This window comes from Suncus etruscus, chromosome 7 (genome assembly GCF_024139225.1).
Source record: "Suncus etruscus isolate mSunEtr1 chromosome 7, mSunEtr1.pri.cur, whole genome shotgun sequence".
NCBI classification, from domain to species: Eukaryota; Metazoa; Chordata; class Mammalia; order Eulipotyphla; family Soricidae; genus Suncus; species Suncus etruscus.
The window spans coordinates 78,574,868-78,596,728 of record NC_064854.1 but is presented as its reverse complement, the minus strand read 5'-3'; the positions used below and the strand labels follow the sequence as shown (position 1 = coordinate 78,596,728).

The window sequence follows — 21,861 nt, the reverse complement described above, 5'->3', positions numbered from 1 at the left end:
GGAGTGTTTTACCAATGTGTTGTTTTATATACCTTATGGTATCAGGTATGATGTCAAGGTCTTTAATCCATTTGGATTTTACCTTTGTACATGATGTTAACTAGGGGTCTATGTTCACTTTTTTGCAAGTGGCTAACCAGTTGTGCCAGCACCACTTGTTGAAGAGGTTTTTCCTGCTCCACTTAGGATTTCTTGCTCCTTTTCAAAAATTAAGTAATTGTATGTCTGGGGCACAATGTCTGAGAACTCAAGACTAGTCCACTGATCTGAGGGTCTGTCTTTATTCCAATACCGTGCTGTTTTGATAACTATTGCTTTGTAGTGCAGTTTAAAGTTGTGGGAAGTAATGCCTCCCATTTTCCTTTTCCCTAGGAGTGCTTTCAGCTATTTGAGGTTGTTTATTGTTCCAGATGAACTTCATAAGTATTTGATCCACTTCTTTGAAGAATGTCATGGGTATTTTTTAAGGGGATCGCATTAAATCTGTATAATGCTTTGGGGAGTATTGCCATTTTAATGATGGTAATCCTGCCAATCCATGAGCAAGGTATGTGTTTCCATTTCTTTGTGTCCTCTTTTATTTCTTCGAGCAGGGCTTTATAGTTTTTTTTTTTTTTTTGTATAGGTCCTTCACGTCTTTGGTCAAGTTGACTCCAAGATATTTGAGTTTGTGTGGCACTAATGTGAATAGGATTGCCTTCTTGACTTCCTTCTCTTCCCTATCATTATTGGTGTATAAAAAGGCCATTGGTTTCTGTGTGTTAATTTTGTAGCCTGCCACTTTGCTATATGAGTCTATTGTTTCTAAAAGCTTTTTGTTAGAATCTTTAGGGTTTTCTAAGTTGTCGTCTGCAAACAATGAAAGCTTGACTTCTTTCTTTTCTATCGGAATTCCTTGATATCTTTTTCTGGCCTGATTGCTATAGCAAGAACTTCCAATACTATGTTGAAGAGGAGTGGTAAGAGTGGACAGCCTTCTCTTCTATCAGAATTTAGAGGAAATGCTTTTAGTTTTTCTCCATTGAGGACAATATTTGCCATTGGCTTGTGGTAGATGGCTTCAACTAGATTGAGAAAGGCTCCTTCCATTCCCATCTTGCTGAGAGTTTTGATGAAGAATGGGTGTTGGACCTTATCAAATGCTTTCTCTGCATCTATTGATATGATCATGTGATTTTTATTTTTCTTCTTGTTGATGTTGTGTATGATGTTGATACATTTACAAATGTTAAACAATCCTTGCTTTCCTGGGATGAAACCTACTTGGTCTTAGTGAATGATCTTCTTGATGATGCATTGGATCCTATTTGCCAGGATTTTGTTGAAAATCTTTGCATCAGCATTCATCAGGGATATTGGTCTGTAATTTTTTTTTTGGCAGCATCTCTGTCTGGTTTTGGTATCAAGGTGATATTGGCTCCATAAAAGCTGTTTGGGAGTTTTCCTGTTTTTTCAATTTCATGGAAGAGCCTGGCTAGGATTGGTAATAGCTCCTCTTGAAAGATTTGAAAAAATTTATTAGAAAATCCATCTGGGCCTGGGTTTTTCTTTTTGGGCAGATGTTTGATTACAGATTAATTTTCTCAGTAGTGATGTGGGTTTTAGATATGGTACATCCTCCTTGCTTAAATGTGGAAGGTTATTAGTTTCTAAGAATTTTTCCATTTCTTCTAGGTTCTCATGTTTAGTAGCATAAAGTTTCTCAAAGTAGTCTCTGATTACCCTTTGGATCTCTGCAATATCTGCCATGATCTTCCCCTTTTCATTCCTAATACGGGTTATCACATTCCTCTCTCTCTCTTTCTTTGTGAGTTTTGCCAATGGTCTATCAATCTTGTTTATTTTTTCAAAGAACCAATTTATGCTTTCATTGATCTTTCGAATAGTTTTTTTGGTTTTCCACTTCATTGAGTTCTGCTTTTAGCTTTTTTTTTTTTTGTGGTTTTTGGATCACACCCGGCAGTGCTCAGGGGTTACTCCTGGCTTCATGCTCAGAAATTGCTCCTGGCAGGCACGGGGGACCAAATGGGATGCCGGGATTTGAACCGACGATCTTCTGCATGAAAGGCAAACACCTTACCTCCATGCTATCTCTCCAGCTTCTGCTTTCAGCTTTGTTATTTCCTTCTTTCTCCCTATTTTTGGTTCCTTTTGTTGGTCATTTTCTAAATTTTTGAGCTGCGTCATTAAGTTATTCAGGTATGCCCCTTCTTTTTTTCCTGATGTGTGCTTGTAGAGCTATAAATTTTCCTCTCAGGACCGCTTTTGTTGTGTCCCATAGATTCTGGTAGTTTGTGTCTTCATTATCATTTGTTTCCAGGAAAGTTTTGATTTTCTTTTTGATTTTATCTCGGACCCACTGTTTGTTCTGTAGCAGTGTGTTTAATTTCCAATTGTTAAAGTTTTTCTTCTGTGTGTCTTTGTAGATCACATCTAATTTCAGAGCCTTGTGGTCAGCAAGATTTCTATCCTCTTGATTTTATGGAGGTATGTTTTTTGTGTCAGCATGTAGTCTATCCTGGAGAATGACCCATGTACATTGGAAAAGAATGTGTATCCAGGTTTTTTTGGGATGGAGTGTCCTATATATATCTACTAGTCCTCTTTCTTCCATTCCTCTTTTCAGGACTAGTATGTTTTTGTTGGTTTTCAGTCTGGTTGACCTATAAAGTGTTGATAGGGCCGTGTTGAGGTCTCCCACAATTATTGTGTTATTATTGATTTCTTCTTTCAGATTTGTCAGTAATTGTATTAGATAATTTACTGGTCTCTCATTGGGTGCATATATGTTTAATAGTCTGATTTCTTCCTCTTGCTCATATTCCTTGATTAGTACATAGTGTCCATCTTTGATCTTTACCACTTTTCTGAGTATAAAGTTGGTGTCATCAGATATTAATATGGCCACCGCAGCTTTTTTGAGGGTGTTGTTTGCTTGGATGGTTTTTCTTCAGCCTTTTATTTTGAGTTTTTGTTTGTTCTGACTATTAAGATGTGTTTCTTGTAGGCAGCAGAAGGTTGGATTCATCTTTTTGACCCATTTTGCCACTCTGTGTCTTTTAATTGGTGAATTTAGTCCATTGACATTGAAGAAGATGATTGTCATAGGATTTAATGTCATCTTTGTAGATAAGTTTGCTGTGTTTGTTGGTCTCTCTTGTTTTAGAGTAGACCTGTCATTTTTTTCTTTAAGGCTGGTTTATCATCTGTGAAGTTTCTGAGCTGTTGTTTATCCATGAAGCTATGTATTCTTTCTTCAAACCTTAACGTGTCAGGCTGGGTGCAGTATTCTTGGTGAGACATTCATTTCATTCAGTCTTGCCACAATATCCCACCACTGTCTTCTGGTCTTGAGAGTTTCTTGTGACATGTCTGCTATAAGTCTTAGGGATGTTCCTTTGAATGTAATTTCCCTTTTTGACCTTGATGCTTTCATTATTCTATCTCTATCTGTGAGATTTGTCATTGTAATGAGGATATGTCTTGCGGTGTTTTCTTTGGGTTTCTTTTAGCTGGTACTCTTTGGGAATGCAGGATTTGATTGCATGTAGTCTTTAACTCTGGGAGTATCTCTTTGATGATGTCTTTGACAGTTGATTTTTCCTGGAGAACTCCTTCCTGGGTCTCTGGGACTCCAGTGTTTCTTATGTTGTTTCTGTTGAGTTTATCAAAGACTTCTATTTTCGTCTGTTTGCATTCCTTGAGTACTTTTTTCATTGCCTGTTCTTTTATCTTAAGTTTCTTTTCCAATTTCTTCTGTTGTGTTGAGTTTTTATGTATCACATCTTCTAGTACTCCGATTCTCTCCTCAGCTGCTGATACCCTGCTGGTGAGGCCATCCATTGAAGTTTTTAGTTGAGCTACCGTGTTTTTCAGATCTGTTATTTCAGTTTGGAGTTTTCTGATTTCTGTCTTTGTGTTGTCTTCAGATCGGTCTATGATTTCTTTGAGTTCTTCAACATCTTCTATATTGCTACTTTAAGTTTCTTATTCGAAAGGTTAATCAGGTGGTTGAAATTTATTAGGTCATCCGAGCTTTCATCTTCATTCTCTGTGCATGGTGTTTGCCTGCGAGGTTTTTTTTTTTATAATTAAATTTTTTTTTAATTTATTTAAACACCTTAATTACATACATGATTTTGTTTGGGTTTCAGTCATGTAAAGAACACCACCCATCACCAGTGCAACATTCCCATCACCAATGTCCCAAGTCTCCCTTCGCCCCACCCGACCCCCGCCTGTACTCTAGACAGGCTCTCCAATTTCCTCATACATTCTCATTATTAGGACAGTTCAAAATGTAGTTATTTCCCTAACTAAACTCATCACTCTTTGTGCTGAGCTTCCTGAGGTGAGCTGGAACTTCCAGCTCTTTTCTCTTTTGTGTCTGAAAATTATTATTGCAAGAATGTCTTTCATTTTTCTTAATACCCACAGATGAGTGAGGCCATTCTGCGTTTTTCTCTCTCTCTCTGACTTATTTCACTCAGCATAATAGATTCCGTGTACATCCATGTATAGGAAAATTTCATGATTTCATCTCTCCTGACAGCTGCATAATATTCCATTGTGTATATGTACCACAGTTTCTTTAGCCATTTGTCTGTTGAAGGGCATCTTGGTTGTTTCCAGAGTCTTGCTATGGTAAATAGTGCTGCAATGAATATAGGTGTAAGGAAGGGGTTTTTGTATTGTATTTTTGTGTTCCTAGGGTAGATTGCTTGGAGTGGTATAGCTGGATCGTATGCCTGTAATGTCCTGGAGTGTTTTGCCTATGTGGTGTTCTATATATCTTATGGTTTTGGGGCTGATATCGAGGTCTTTAATCCATTTGGATTTTACCTTCGTACATGATGTTAGCTGGGGGTCTAAGTTCAATTTTTTGCAAGTGGCTATCCAATTGTGCCAACACCACTTGTTGAAGAGGCTTTCCCTGCTCCATTTAGGATTTCCTGCTCCTTTATCAAAAATTAGGTGGTTGTATGTCTGGGGAACATTTTCTGAGTATTCAAGCCTATTCCACTGATCTGAGGACCTATCCTTATTCCAATACCATGCTGTTTTGATAACTGTTGCTTTGTAGTACAGTTTAAAGTTGGGGAAAGTAATTCCTCCCATATTCTATTTCCCAATGATTGCTTTAGCTATTCGAGGGTGTTTATTGTTCCAAATGAATTTCAAAAGTGTCTGATCCACTTCTTTGAAGAATGTCATGGGTATCTTTAGGGGATGGCATTAAATCTGTATAATGTCTTGGGGAGTATTGCCATTTTGATGATGTTAATCCTGCCAATCCATGAGCAGGGTATGCGTTTCCATTTCCGTGTGTCCTCTCTTATTTCTTGGAGCAGAGTTTTATAGTTTTCCTTGTATAGGTCCTTCACATATTTAGTCAAGTTGATTCCAAGATATTTGAGTTTGTGTGGCACTATTGTGAATGGGGTTGTTTTCTTAATGTCCATTTCATCCTTATTACTATTGGTGTATAGAAAGGCCATTGATTTTTGTGTGTTAATTTTGTAGCCTACCACCTTGCTATATGAGTCTATTGTTTCTAGAAGCTTTTTGATAGAATCTTTCGGGTTTTCTAGGTAGAGTATCATATCATCTGCAAACAGTGAGAGCTTGACTTCTTCCTTTCCTATCTGGATTCCCTTGATATACTTTTGTTGCCTAATCGCTATAGCAAGTACTTCCAGTGCTATGTTGAATAGGAGTGGTGAGAGAGGACAGCCTTGTCTTGTGCTAGAATTTAGAGGGAAGGCTTTCAGTTTTTTTCCATTGAGGATAATATTTGCCACTGGCTTGTGGTAGATGGCCTTTACTATATTGAGAAAGGTTCCATCCATTCCCATCTTGCTGAGAGTTTTGATCAAAAATGGGTGTTGGACCTTATCAAATGCTTTCTCTGCATCTATTGATATGATCATGTGGTTTTTATTTTTCTTGTTATTGATGTTGTGTATTATGTTGATAGATTTACGGATGTTAAACCAGCCTTGCATTCCTGGGATGAAACCTACTTGATCGTAGTGGATGATCTTTTTAACGAGGCATTGAATCCTATTTGCCAGGATTTTGTTGAGGATCTTTGCATCTGCATTCATCAGGGATATTGGTCTGTAATTTTCTTTTTTGGTAACGTCTCTGTCTGGTTTAGGTATCAAAGTGATGTTGGCTTCAAAAAAGCTATTTGGAAGTGTTTCTGTTTGTTCAATTTCATGAAAGAGTCTTGCCAAGATTGGCAGTAGTTCCTCTTGGAAAGTTTGATAGAATTCATTAGTGAATCCATCTGGACCTGGGCTTTTGTTTTTCGGCAGACATTTGATTACTGTTTTAATTTCATCAATGGTGATGGGGGTGTTTAGATATGCTACATCCTCTTCCTTCAACCGTGGAAGATTATAAAAGTCCAAGAATTTATCCATTTCTTCCAGGTTCTCATTTTTAGTGGTGTAGAGTTTTTCAAAGTAGTTTCTGATTACCCTTTGAATTTCTGTCATATCAGTAGTGATCTCTCCTTTTTCATTCCTGATACGAGTTATCAATTTTCTCTCTCTCTCTTTCTTTGTTAGGTTTGCCAGTGGTCTATCAATCTTGTTTATTTTTTCAAAGAACCAACTTCTGCTTTCGTTGATCTTTCGGATTGTTTTTTGAGTTTCCACTTCATTGATTTCTGCTCTCAGATTTGTTATTTCCTTCTGTCTTCCTATTCTTGGGTCCTTTTGTTTAGCATTTTCTAGTTCTATTAGCTGTGTCATTAAGCTACTCAGGTAAGCTCCTTCTTCCTTCCGGATGTGTGCTTGCAAAGCTATAAATTTTCCTCTCAGTACTGCTTTTGCTGTGTCCCATAAGTTCTGATAGTTTGTGTCTTTATTGTCATTTGTTTCCAGGAACCTTTTGATTTCCTCCTTGATTTCATCTCGACCCACTGGTTATTGAGCATGAGGCTGTTTAACTTCCAGGTGTTAAAGTGTTTCTTCTGAGTCCCTTTGGAGTTCACAAATAATTTCAGAGCCTTGTGGTCAGCGAAGGTAGTCTGCAAAATTTCTATCCTCTTGATCTTATGGAGGTATGTTTTATGTGCCAGCATGTAGTCTATCCTGGAGAATGTCCCATGTACATTGGAGAAGAATGTGTATCCAGGTTTCTGGGGATGGAGTGTCCTATATATATCCACTAGGCCTCTTTCTTTCGTTTCTCTCCTCAGGTCTAGTATATTCTTGTTGGGTTTCAGTCTTGTTGACCTATCCAGTGTTGACAAAGCCGTGTTAAGGTCCCCCACAATTATTGTGTTGTTGTTGATATTATTTTTCTGATTTGCCAACAGTTGTATTAAATATTTTGCTGGCCCCTCATTCTGTGCATATATGTTTAGGAGAGTGAATTCTTCCTGCTCTACGTACCCCTTGATTAATATAAAATGTCCATCTTTGTCCCTTACAACCTTCCTGAGTATAAAGTTTGCATTATCTGATATTAGTATGGCAACTCCAGCTTTTTTATGGGTGTTGTTTGCTTGGATAATTTTTCTCCAGCTTTTTATTTTGAGTCTATGTTTGTTCTGACTATTCAGGTGCGTTTCTTGTAGGCAGCAGAAGGTTGGATTGAGTTTTTTGATCCATTTAGCCACTCTGTGTCTCTTAACTGGTGCATTTAGTCCATTGTCGTTGAGAGAAAGAATTGTCCTGGGATTTAACGCCATCTTTATTTCGAAATTTGGTGTGTCTTTTGGGTAGTCTTGTCTTAGATTAGGTCTTTCAGTTTTTCTCTTAAGACTGGTTTTGTGTCTGTGAAGTTTCTGAGCTGTTTTTTGTCGGTGAAACCATGTATTCTTCCTTTAAACCGGAAAGTGAGTTTTGCTGGGTATAGTATTCTGGGTGAAGCATTCATTTCATTCAGTCTTGTCACAATATCCCACCACTGCTTTCTGGCATTGAGTGTTTCTGGTGACAGATCTGCTGTAAATCTCAGGGAAGCTTGCTTGAACGTGATTTCCCCTTTTGATCTTGCTGTTTTCAGAATTCTGTCTCTATATGTGTGATTTGTCATTGTGACTAGGATGTGTCTTGGGGTGTTTTTTCTGGGGTCTCTTTTGGTTGGTACTCTTCGGGTATGCAGGTTTTGATCACATATATTCTTTAGCTCTGGAAGTTTCTCTTTAATGATGTTCTTGACCGTTGATTCTTCCTGGAAATTTTCTTCCTGGGTCTCTGGGACTCCAATGATTCTTAAGTTGTTTCTGTTGATCTTATCATAGACTTCTATTTTCATCTGTTCCCATTCTTTGACTAATTTTTCCATTGTCTGCTCATTTGCTTTAAGTTTTTTGTCCAATCTCTCCTGCTGTATGGAATTGTTATGTATCTCATCTTCCACAGCACCAAGTCTATTCTCAGCTTCTGATACCATGTCCCAGAGCTTATCCATTTTGTCATTCACTTCGTTTACTGACTTTTTCAGTCCTGTTAGTTGACATGTTATTTCAGTTTGGAGTTTTGTGGTTTCTGTCTTCATATTTTCTTGGTTCTTATTAGTATTCTGTTCAACTCGATCCATGGTTTCTTGGAATCCGTTGAGCATCTTCCATATTGCTAGTCTAAAGTCCTTATCTGAGAGGTTGATTAGTTGTTCAGTCATTATCTGGTCCTCAGAATTGTCATCTTTATTCTCTATGTCTGATGCTGGCCTGCGTTGTTTCCCCATTGTCACACTTGTATTGTGGGTTTTTCTACGTGTTGTGGTGGTATTCATTGTCTATATGATGCAGGCAGCACACTCCTCTGGCTCCTCCTTTTCTGGATGGGCTGACTTGCCTCTAAGGGAGGGGAGTCCTCCGTGGATGAAGCCTCACACTGGGACAAATCTTAGGCCCGAGCATGCAACAGAGAAGACACTCCGGAAAGAAATGTTTGCTTCTGTGATATAGCGCCATTCTTAGTGTGATTTTTTCCTTCTTGTTGCAATGGAGTTCTTTCCTTAGAAAGAGTGCACGGCTGCGTAGCGAAGCGTTTTCATGCTCTGTAGTCTTCCCTGAAAATGGCGTCTGGGCGAGCAAGGTTTCTGGAGCGTCTTTTTGCCCCACTCGCAAGAGTTTCACGCAAGAGGACAGTAGACAGACATAGACAGGTCACACTCACAGTTTTTCACAGTTGGGCCCCACTGGGCCGGTGTACTTTCGCGGATTTTCCCCGCCTGGTGTCACACATCGGGAGCCAGTTTTTGCAAAGCTTTGCCGGTTTTCATGCTCTGTAGTCCCTCCCTGAAAATGGCGTCTGGGCGAGCAAGTTTTCTGGAGCCTCTTTTTGCCCCACTCGCAAGAGTTTCACGCAAGAGGACAGTAGACAGACATAGAGAGGTCACACTCACAGTTTTTCACAGTTGGGCCCCACTGGGCCGGTGTACTTTCACGGATTTTCCCCGCCTGGTGTCACACATAGGGAGCTGGCTTTTGCAAAGCTTTGCCGGTTTTCATGCTCTGTAGTTCCTCCCTGAAAATGGCGTCTGGGCGAGCAAGGTTTCTGGAGCCTCTTTTTGCCCCACTCGCAAGAGTTTCACGCAAGAGGACAGTAGACAGACATAGACAGGTCACACTCACAGTTTTTCACAGTTGGGCCCCACTGGGCCAGTGTACTTTCGCACTGCCTGCGAGGTTTTACCTTTGTCACACTTGTTGTGTGTTTTTTCCTGCATGTTGTGGTGGGGTTCATTGGTTAGAAAGTGTGCGCAGCCATGAATCAATGCGGCCACACTCTTCTGCTGCTTCTAGTTGACAGTCTTTTGGGTGTGCGCTACCTAGGCCTCTGAGGAGACCTTCAGGTATTCAGAAGCACAGGCAGACAGGCGCAGGAGAAGTTTCCCTTGAAATCCTCAGAAGTGAACAAAGGCACAGCAGGGCAGAGCCTCCACAGGCCAGAGAGCTGAGCTTATTGAACAGCGACCCCCACAGCCAGAATTTACTCACTGGACAGCTTCAAAATGCAGGTTTTTGGGGGTGTGCTCCCTAGGCCTGTGAGGAGACCTTCCGGGATTCAGAAACACAGGCTGACAGGCGCAGGAGGTTTCCCTTGAAGTCCTCAGAATTCTACTAATATTTTAAAAAGTCCTCAGAATTCTACTAATATTTTAAAAATTGAATTGTTTTTTAGTTTTTTTCAATCATTAGGAGACAAACTCCCAATTCAATTGCAAAGCTAGTAGTACTTAAGGCTTATTAAAAATTTTTGTCATATGGAGGTGTTATGCTGCTCATCTTCCAGCTCACTGATTCTGTTCTCAGCAGCTGCTATTCTACTGCTTCTAATTTATGTCTTAAATATATGATTTTATTTAGTTATATGTTTATTGATTTTTATATTCTTTTTTTTAAAATATGAAACGCTTCACGAATTTGCATGTCATCCATGCGCAGGGGCCATGCTAACCTTTGTATCGTTCCAATTTTAGTATATGTGCTGCCAAAGCGAGCACAATTTTAATATTCTTAAAGAAGAGGCTTCTCTTTCAAACTGGAAATTATTTATAGTTTAAAATATAGGGTCTAGACTGATACTATGTTGATTAAGGAGCTTGCCTTGAATCTGAATCCTGATAACTGATCCTGGTTCTATGTGCAGCAATCCATGCTGTGTCCTGAGCATAATAGGAAGGATCCCTGAGCTTAGAGTTAACGGTAATCCCTAACCAAAGTTCAGTGTGGCCAAGAATCAAAAATTCATTAAAATAAATATATTTTGAGGGGGGAGTTTCATGGGGACACTAAGACAATGGCAAAAGAAAACAGGCATTCTTGTGAAGATTGGGGTTGGAACACTATGAATTAAGACATAATGCAGACAGATTTGTAAGTTATAGTTCTTAAAATAAAATTTAAGACTCATTAAAATGATATGCTAAAATGATTAGCAAAAGTAATAAGGTATTTTTCTATGTGCATGGTATGGCTAACCCTGTAGCATAATTCTCAACATTAACATTTGAAGGGCCCCAAACCTATTGTTTGTTCTTGGTATTAATGAATGGTTCTCTTTTTCTTTTAAAGGAAGATGTACTTTTGATTTTGTTTCCTAGTTTAATTTTGTGGGGAAATTGCTTGGACCAAGAGGAAACTCCTTGAAGAGGTTGCAAGAAGAAACAGGCGCTAAGATGTCCATCCTTGGCAAAGGATCAATGAGGGATAAAGCAAAGGTAACGTACTTCAAATGTGCTATTTAGCAAGTACAGCTCATGTATTATATATGAACATGTTTAAAAGCACATCTTTACTTCCATATATTTTATGTGATATTTTTCTGCAGGATCTATTCTGTTACATTTTTCTTCTGTTTCCATAAAAATCAATTATCAAGTTTTTCAGAATATTTAATTATTATGTATTTTTCTCTTTTAGTCTTGTGTATGATTGTCACTAGCTATTTTTATTTTTCTCTGTTCTGTCTAGTTATTTTTTAAATAGTATCATATTTTAAGCCTGTTAATGGAACTTCTTTCCCTTCTTTTATCACATAATCACATTCACTTTATTATTGTCTCATTATATTATCTGAAATTATAAGAGAATTTATGATTTTGAAGTGTTTTAATATTATTAAAAGATCTTCTCAAATGTAAGCTAAAATATATAATTTTAATATGTGAAATTATTTCACTCCTGATCTATATTTTATAGCATATAAATTAGACCAAAGTTCTTGTAATACATGAGTATTTAGAAAAATAAAAACAATACATAGAAGTATTTATTCATAGAGGATCTTTTAAGCTATTATTTAGAAAGGACAGATGTTTTGATAGCATCATTTAACTAGATCAGACATCTCTGATCTAACAGTTTTTATGGAACAAACATGTTCAAATATTTATATCTGAATATTTTGTTTCTCTTAACTTGTTTTTGAATTTTTTGGGCACACTCAGTGGTGCAAGATTTTCTTCCTGCTTCTGTATTCAGAGATCATTCCTGGTGTTGCACAGGGGATGATATGTGTTTGTATTAAAGATTTTAAGAAAATTAGGAAAATTGGGGCCGGGCGGTGGCGCTCGAGGTAAGGTGCCTGCCTTACCTGTGCTAGCCTAGGAGACGGACCGCGGTTTGATCCCCCGGCGTCCCATATGGTCCCCCAAGCCAGGAGCGACTTCTGAGCGCATAGCCAGGAGTAACCCCTGAGCGTCACTGGGTGTGGCCCAAAAAAAAAAACAAAAAAAAAAAAACAAAAAAAAAAAAGAAAATTAGGAAAATTGATTGACCACATATAAGTAAAGTGCCTTATTCAATTTACTACCTTTTTTGCCTCTAAATATAACACTTCCTTAGAAAGTTATTTGAAACTTCTGTTTATAAATAATGTGGAATTTTTTAATAATAATATTTATTGTAACCAAAAAGTGAGTAACAAATCTTTCTCAGTAATATTAAAGGTACATAGTGACAATGAATCGGAGTCATTCCCCCCACTAGGGTTGTCCTCCCTCCACCCCTTTTCCCAGCATGTGTCCCATATCTTCCTCCTTTCCCACCCCCTAGTGCTGGTGTAACTATTCCCTTCTGTGTACAGCTCATTGTAGATAGGGTATCCATTCTGTTGTTGGCTTTATGTTTGGTGTTTAAATCTGAACATTTTTTAAATCCACTCAATGTTCATATGGCTGTTTGGTCCTGGTACTGTTCATTTTTATTTTCCCCTTCAATTATGAGGCAGAACAAGATGATTCATGTTGTGTGGTTCTTCTGGAAGAAGACCAAAAAACAAACAAACAAACAAAAATCAACAGTTTTTTTTAAAGAGACAGTAACTATAAAAAAAAACAAATAAAAAACAGCACCCAACAACAAAACTATCACCAATATCTCCAAGAGTGAAAAAGAAAGGGAAAAACCGGAGGAAAAGGAGAAAAAGTAAAAGAAAAAGAAAAAAAGGAGTGCTGCCATGGCAAGGTTTTGTGGCCCCCCCTTTTTTTGCATAGGCACAGTAAGTATTAGGAATTGCTCCTGGCTTTGGGGACCATATGGATCACTGGGGCATCCAAGTGCGGTCTGTCATAGGTCAGCCACTTGCAAGGCTGTGTCACCGCTCCAGCCCCACCTTAATTCTGTTGTGTTGAGGTCAGGTACCCTACCCAGGGTATGATCTTTATATCCCCTATGTAAGAATCACTTATTTTTGAAACACTTGATTAAAGTGAAAGGTGAAAGAAAGTATGTACCTAGAAAATGATTTATCAAGTGCTTATTTTTTGTTTCTCCATAAATATTGGAGTGTTTATCTTTTTTCTGCAAGAAGCCATTTCTATATTTACATTACCCCCTCCTCAAAGCCAAAAGCTAATCTTACCTGGATAGTGAGACTCTCTTGGGAGGGATCTGTGGTTGGTAATTAAGAATGGCGGGGGTGGGGGGTGGGGGAGGGAGATATGACAGGAAGCAGGAAGATGCAGCAAGGGGAGATTAGAGATACAATGGATTCAACACGTGATGGTTCGAGCCTTGCAATAAATTTGGATATCTCCTGAAACTTCATCTGACTGCTGTGGATCTTTTCTTCGCCATTACCCTGATACCTACAGACCCGCCAGGCCTTCGGGGTTGCAGGCACCAGGCTGGGCAGAGAAAGGCCTCATCATCCATTCTCCACCACATCTAGGACCGTATTAATTAATAATTAATTCAACATATTTACATAATTATGTACAATGTATTTCTGGAAAAATAGTCTCAGGCATCCAATAAAAAACATGTGCATCTGGACCGGGAAGGTGGCGCTACAGGTTAGGTGTCTGCCTTGCAAGCGGATGGACCGAGGTTCGATCCCCCGGTGTCCCATATGGTCCTCCCAAGCCAGGGGTGATTTCTGAGCACATAGCCAGGAGTAACCCCTGAGCGTCAAACGGGTGTGGCCCAAAAACCAAAAAAAAAAAAAAAAAAAAAACATGTGCATCTGTTCCTTCTTGTTAAAGCCTATGATAAAGTCCACAGTTCAGTTCCCAACCCCTGCTAAATATTATGTTCAAAGGAAGTTTGATATTATGTTTCAAAAAAGCTGAATGAAATTATCTGATCCTTCAATGCCAGTTTATATGTGTTCATGTGTATATACTACTAAAGCGAATTTTTTTCTGTATTTTAATTAAAAAATACTTGTTGATAATTCTAATTGTTCACAGTTATAGGTCACAATGTTGGTTTTTTTTATTATAAAACTTTTTATTTTGACCAAAGTGGATTACATGTCTTTCACAATAATGTTTTAGGTACATATTGACATTGAAGCAGGGGAATTCCCACCACCAAAGTTGTCCTCCCTCCACCCCTGTTCCCAGCATACATCCCATATTCCTTTCCCTTACCCCCAGCATTGTTAGTATACGTGGTTCTCTCTGTGTCTAGCTTGTTGTATATTGGGTATCGATTCTGTTGTCGTTGGCTTTGGATTTGGTGTTTAAGTCCGCTCATTTTTTATTACTACTTAGCGATCATACAACTGTTTGGTCTTGGGGGCCTGAGAGAGAGCACAGCGGCTTTTGCCTTGCAAGCAGCTGATCCAGGACCTAAGGTGGTTGGTTCGAATCCTGGCGTCCCTATAGTTCCCCCGTGCCCGCTAGGAGCTATTTCTGAGCAGATAGCCAGGAGTAAACCCTGAGTACCGCCGGGTGTGGACCAAAAACCAAAAAAAAAAACAACAAAAAAAACAAAAAACCAAAACCAAAAACCAAAAACCAAAACAAAACAACTGTTTGGTCTGGGTATTCTCCATTATTTATCCCTCAATTTTGGAGGTGGAACAAGATGGTTTAAGTTATGTGGTTCTGTTTGAAGAAAAGAAAAAAATAAAATGGGGTAAAAATAAAGCAAAAAAATGGACGGAGTCCTTCTAGAGGCTATAAATATCAATTTGAGAGAAGAAAGGGAAAAAGGAAGAGAAACACAACAATACAAAAAGAAAAGTCGAACAAAAAAATTCAAAAAGCATTACAGCAATAAAGACAACCACCACACAATAAACATGGTCCTGAAATAAAAAACAAAACAAAGCACAAAAAATGAAAACAACAACAATAACAAAACCAAAAAAAAATTATTTTGTGCTGCTTCATTTTTTTTCTGCATAGGCAGAGTAAATATTGGAGAAATAAGAAAGGAAATTCCCTTGGCCTAAGAGATACTTGACAAAAATTTTTTTACTTCTGTAGTTTATAGGCTGATGAGAAAGATGTAAGTCAGTACTTGAATAACAACAAAATTTTTGATTCCAGCTTTTATAATTGTCATATGCAGTATATAAAACATAAAACAGGACAGTGGAATGTGGTCCATAGTTCTAGGAGAAATATTTCGATATAATACTTTAATATAAACTTTCCCTGAGATGGTACTGAACTTAGAGACATGGTCTAGAAAAAGTATGCCAAATACAAATATATATAGTCCTTGGGAAATGTTATCTTATTTGATAATCACATCTGTTAGGATCAATTACCACAGATATGTTTCTGAACCACAAATATATTCAGCTTCAAACTAACTTAGGTCCTAGAGTTATAAATTGATGTAAGACCATGTGACTTTCAAATATGTATTTAAACATATCACATATGCACATGCAAATCTATATGCATGTAGTAAACATTTATATATGTACTATATATTGTATATAATATATTTGTATTTATATATGAATGCATATAAAATTATTAACAGAGAAAGAGAAAAGAAGCTTTGGCACAGGCAATATGCCCTAGTGATGTATGATTGTATAAAATAGACATAATATAGATACGCTATAAAATACTACTCAGATATAAAGAAGATAACATTTTGTCATTTAGAACTCTTAAAGGAATTAGGCTAAGTGAAGAGAGTTAGAAGAATAAGAACAAATCTTTCTATGTCTTTCTTTCATGTAGATGATTTCCACACAAATGTACAATAAAAGGGGGAATAAAAAGAAAGATACAGATTCAAGTTTAAAACAAACCTTTGCATTTGTAAAGAAGGAAGGAAGTTAACTTATGGGATGGTAGACAGAGAATGCAAGATTTCTAGTTGGCATGTTTGTTGTGGGTATGTTGTGGTAATGTACATTTGAAGAAGAATACAACTGAACTCCTAAAACACATGCAGTATAGTTAATGAGTTTTGTGCAATTGGGATGAAAAAAAGAAAAGATTGAGGAAGTTTGAATGTCTGGTGATATGACTCTGACACTGATCAACTCTTAACATTTAAGCCTCAAGTATAGGAAGAAAGGGGGAAAGTATAGGAAAAAAGGAATGAACAATGGACAGAAGAGAGGGAGAGAGAGAAGAAAAAGGGAGGGAGAGAGGGACAAACGGAAGGAGGGAGGGAGAGAGGATTCCCTATGAGCAAAAGCAAACATATTGTGATGATAGCGATTTTATTAGAAAAATTAAGAAAGTGGAATAAATTATTTGCAGTATTTCAAAATACATCAGAAAATTAACTGGTATTTCAAATAGTGTTTTAAGTTGAAGTCCTTCATATATCTTCTGGGGCGTCAGCCCTAAATAAACATCAGCTGGCTAACTTCATTAACACTTGCTTCTGAGGATCTTCAGGGGTACCTTACTTTAGCTTGGATAGAGTGTTCCTCTTTTTAGTGGGCCTGCTGGAAAATAAAGGTGAGTTAAAAATTTAAAAACAGTGATTCTACAGACTTTTCTTTGAAAACAGAGAAGTCAAAGTACTATCTCTGAGGAAATGAGATTAGAAAAGCTAAAGAAAAATCAGACAAAGCTGAACACATCACGGTCAAACTGAGGACATAGCAGGGATGCACAGAAGCACATTTCTTGCAGTGATTTATTTCCCTCAATGGGAATCAGAAATAAATTATATTGTATAAGTTATAGTGTAATGGAAGATGTTTTGTCACTTCTCTTAAGAAGTTTGAAACTGTTAGATAGTCAAAAACAAGTATTACCTGGTAAAGCTGCACTTGGCAATTTTCAAGATAAGCCTTTCTTTTATGTGCTAATTATATACTGCTTCTGTTTCATACTGTTCTGTATTTGGTGATGTCTACTTTAGTAAATCCTTTCTAATTTGATGGAAAGATTGATTTTCATCAACAGCAAAATCAAATTAAAACTCAAAGTGCTATGACTGGTTGGTAGGTAACGTGGGTATGATCTCTACTCTTCCTTCTTCCCTCATTGTAGCTTTTGGGCTGTGCTTCTCACATCAAATGCAGACTCCTCTCAGATTCTGAAAGGGATAGGCCATGCTTCCTTCCTGTCAGTCAAATGGTGATTGTTTACATAGACTTCTGTTTTAACTTTCATTTTTATTTATTTTTTTTTTTTTGGTGGGTGGGGGGGGCACATCCAGTGAGGCTCAGGGGTTAATCCCGGTTATGTGCTCAGAAATCGGTACTGGCTTGGATGACTAGATGGAATGCCTGAGGATCGAACTCCTGTACATCTTAGGCTGGCGCGTGCAAGGCAGATAAATGCCTTACGCCCTGCTCCGGCCCGTTTCAACTTTTAATGTTCCCAACAACATAGTCATTTGTAATCCCATAAAATCAAGAGCCCAAACACTTGTATTTTCATTTTAACTATGAACTTAATAAGCATGCAAGGCAGATGCCTTACGCCCTGCTTCGGCCCGTTTCAACTTTTAATGTTCCCAACAACATAGTCATTTGTAATCCCATAAAATCAGGAGCCCAAACACTTGTATTTTCATTTTAACTATGAACTTGATAAGCTGCGCCGTATTAATTTCTCGTATTCCTTTCTATAGAAAAGATTAGATGGTCTACTTCGACTTCCACAGGAAAAAGAGGAACAGAATTCTCCTAAAAACCACTTGAATTTGAAAAGGACAGGAGTACATTAAGTATATTATAAGTGATAGCTAGATGGCAGTTAATTTTTTGCTAATCACTTTATTCTTTTCTCTTTAATATGACACAGATACTACCTAAATTTTAATAAAAAACAAGTATTATAAATTTGTATTTTGGGGCCACAAATAAATTGACTTTACTTCTAAAGAGGTCCAACATCAGATGTTCTTTTTTATTAATCTTGGTAGGTTGAGTGGCTTATTTTTATCTGATCATGAGAAATAGAATATACTGTCTCATGTTTTCAAAAGTACATTTAATAGGCTGTGTATCTTCTGCATCATTTACAAGAACAGAATCTTCAAACTCTTAGCAGCCTCTATACTGTGACACTCCTGGCCTGTTTCCTGTGAGAGAATCAATGTCCTCTGGGGAGGTACATATGGAAAGTCCCTTAATCCATTTTGAGCTTGGAAACTTTGAACCATGAACACAAGTAAAGGACCTCCAGATATCAACCTAAAACCATTAATTTATTATAAACTGTTTGATCCCTCCTCCAGAGAAGGTAAAATTTATCCCTGTTGTACTCTGCCAGATTAATTCACTCTACCAGTATCTGCATCCTGGGAAATAATGTCTGCTACTTTAGACAGATATGCTTAGTATCATCAGTTCTACCACACTATAAAAACATATTTAACTACCTTTACAGAAAAATTAAACAATTTTCAGCATTTTCAGCTTTATGAATTCTAGGTTAATTCTCTTTGTTTCTATTCCTTTTTATAGCAATAATTATAAACTCACGTTATTTCTAGAGGTTCTTGTGTTTAGTAGTTTTTTGTTGTATTTTTGTACTTACAAATATTTTGAATTTTCTGTAACCATAATCTCAAAGAATTTAAAAACATGTCATTTATATATGTATATGTAAATAGATAGTATGGACACTATCTTCTAAAAATTAACTTAAATTTTTTAAGTAGAATTTTATGGGATGAGATGTCAGAAGTAGAATATTCTAGAAAAAATGTGCTAGACGAGTCATAAAACTGGCTTTGGGTGTTGCCATTTTTTAATTAATTTTTATTGTGGCCAAAGTGAATTACAAATCTTTTAAAGTAATCTTTAAGGTACATAGTGACAATAAATGAGGAGCATTTCCACCACCAGTGTTGTCCTCTCTCCACCCCTGTTCCCAGCATGCATCCCATAACTTCCCTCATTTACTCCCACCTAATGCTAGTATAACTGGTCCCCATTAGTACAGCTTGTTGTATATAGGATATTGATTCTGTTGTCATTGACTTTGGGTTTGATGCTCATGTCTGATCATTTTTTAGTTCCACAAAATGTTCATACGACTGTCTGGCCCTGGTATCATCCATTTTCTGCCCTCAAATTATGAGGCTGAACAAGATGGTTTCAGTAATGTTGTTCTGTTGGAGATGTAAGAAAGGTAAAGAGAAAAGAGAAAAAAAATTTTTTTAAAAGTTTCATTTAATGCCACAAAATCATGACTAACTTAATAGGCATTTTTAGTTTCTCTGAAAGACTTCTTAATTTTATTGCCATTTTACAATTCAGTGTTCCAGTATTTTACCAGAGAAGTTCAATGGATCCCAAAGAAGTGAATTACACCAAATAGAATGATCCTATACTAGACAGTGGTAAGGTTAGTTATCTTTCTTAATTTATCATTTGGACTAAATCACTTGTTGAAGATATGTTTTAGTCAAAATAAAATCATGTGGATTTTTGTGCTCAGAATATTAACTAAGTTTATTTTAGCTATTATTATATTACATAGAAGTGGTGTTATCTAAACACAGTATCAAGTTATCTGCACTATCTGTGCCCATTAAGGATGCATATTTAAATATATATTTTAATATAAAAGGCCTACTTATCTTGGTCAAGGATATATACAATGAAACTTATGATATTATTTAATGATGAGAAATAAAGTTTTCTCATATAATCAAGAAAAGGGAGATCACAGTAGTACATATAACATGTCATTCTAAATTGTACTGGAAATGCCAACAGTTTGCTTTTTCAAATAAAAGAGTAAAGAACATGGGGCTGGAGTGATGGCGTAAGCATAAGGCATCTGCCTTGCCCGTGCTAGCCTAGGACATACCGTGGTTTGATCTCCCAGTGTCCCAAATGGTCCGCCAAGCCAGGAGCGATTTCTGAGCACATAGCCAGGACTAACCCCTGAGTGTCACCGGGTATGGCCTAAAAACAAAAATAAAATAAAATAAAATAAAATAAAAGAATAAAATAAAGAGTAAAGAACATACATGTTATAAAAGAAAAGAAAAACTGAATTTTGTCTGTAGAGGACATGAGTTTTTCTGTGGAATCCTAAAGTATCAAGAGAAAAAAAGCCTCGGTTGTGAAGTAATTATTCCATTGAGCAATTTGATAACCGGTTTACTAGGGATGAATTACAAAGTAGATTCTTAGGGTGATTTGGGTTTCAAAGAGATAGTTTTATTCCTTGAATATTTTACTTATTAACTGATTTTCAGCAGTCCCCGGGTACTTTTCCTGCCAATTCACATAGCCACAGGGCCAGAGAGATTTTACAGTGGTTAAGGCACTTGCCTTGCACCCAGCCAACCCAGTTTCAAACCTCAGCATCATAAATGCTCCCCTGTGAACTGCCAAAAGTGATCCCTAAGAGCAGAGCCATGAGTAACCCCTGAGCACTGCAAGGTGTGACCTAAACTGCACTCCCCACAAAAAAGTTATCAAAGTTGGATTGATAGCACAGCAGGTAGAATGTTTGCCTCACATGCAGCCTACCAGAGTTATCCATAGCATCCTTTATGAAGTCCCAAACTTGCCAGGAATATTTTTAAATAATATCATTATTTAAGCAACTTGATTATAGACAAGACTGTAGTTGGGTTTCAGTCATATAAAGAACACCCTCCCCCTTCACCAGTGCAACATTCCCATCACCAGTGCCCCAAATCTCCTTGCTCCCTCACATGTATTCAAGACATGCATTCTCCTTCTCTCACTCATTGACTTTCTGAGTGCAGAGCCAGGAGTAACCTCTGGGCAATCTTCAGGTATGGCCATGAGAAAAACAGACCAAAAACAAAGCAAAGTAAAACAAAACAAAACAAAACAAAATAAAACAGAAAAATAGCCAGTAGTTTAATGCAAGGGCCCAATAATGTGGTGCCCTCAGTCCTAGTGGGGTCAAGATTGTCCATGTGAATCTTGAGGTTTTTGGGCAATCTAGGGCAATATCTATTAGTACATGAACACCTTCTTAGGGCACCCATACATTCAATAGACCATGTGGTGCTATAAATTAGATTCTACTTGAACATAGACATACACATTAACTCTTTCATATCTCTCTGGACCTCAGTTTTTTATTTTTATTTTAAATGATCTGGTACTAAAAGATTAAAGCTTTGTTTTCAATCTATCAGGAAATATTTTTCAAACAATAATATTTGATTAACTTTTTTTTTTCTTTTGACTCTTTGGGTCACACCCGGTGACATCAGGGGTCACTCCTGACTATGAGCTCAGAAATCAATCCTGTCTTGGAGGACCAAATGGGACGCTGGGAAATAGGAACCACAGTCTGTCCTAGGTCAGATGCATGCAAGGCAAATGCCTCTTGATTAACTTTTTTACACTAGCCCCATCACTGTATTGCTCACACAGTCTATAGCCAAAGTATGTGGCTCATAGTAAATACCTCATTGTTGTGATAGGACACTTGAATAAAGATATGTTTTCAAAAGAGTTTTTTTCACTTGCAGATTAATGCAGCTCAAATTTTTGTGTAATTTTAATTTTAAATCAAGTGGAAATCATTTCCTTTAAAGCCAGTAATAGTGCTTTAAATCTCTTGGAAAGCTTATGAAAAACGTTGTTGCTTTTGTTTAAATATTTTTAGAATGGTGGTGTTATATGCTTCAGATATTTGAAATATTTAGATATTTGAAATGTGATCTTAATCAAAGTCATGTTCTTTGAAGAAAAACTTGGAGGACTTGTTTTAATACAGCTTAGG

General features: G+C 37.2%; 1 protein-coding gene and 1 non-coding gene across 2 annotated transcripts in view; one reads left to right on the top strand and one right to left on the bottom strand.

Moving 5' to 3' along the window:
* The window catches only part of KHDRBS2 (KH RNA binding domain containing, signal transduction associated 2), a 412,537-nt gene that overhangs the window by 158,303 nt on the left and 232,373 nt on the right, over positions 1 to 21,861 (top strand). Inside the window, exon 3 of the mRNA XM_049776928.1 lies at positions 11,071 to 11,187. Coding sequence (XP_049632885.1) covers positions 11,071 to 11,187 — 117 coding nt within the window. The remainder of the gene's footprint in view (positions 1 to 11,070; positions 11,188 to 21,861) is intronic.
* LOC126015306 (U6 spliceosomal RNA) lies at positions 10,367 to 10,470 on the bottom strand. Its single transcript, XR_007498184.1, has one exon. It is a non-coding gene; the product is annotated as a U6 spliceosomal RNA (small nuclear RNA).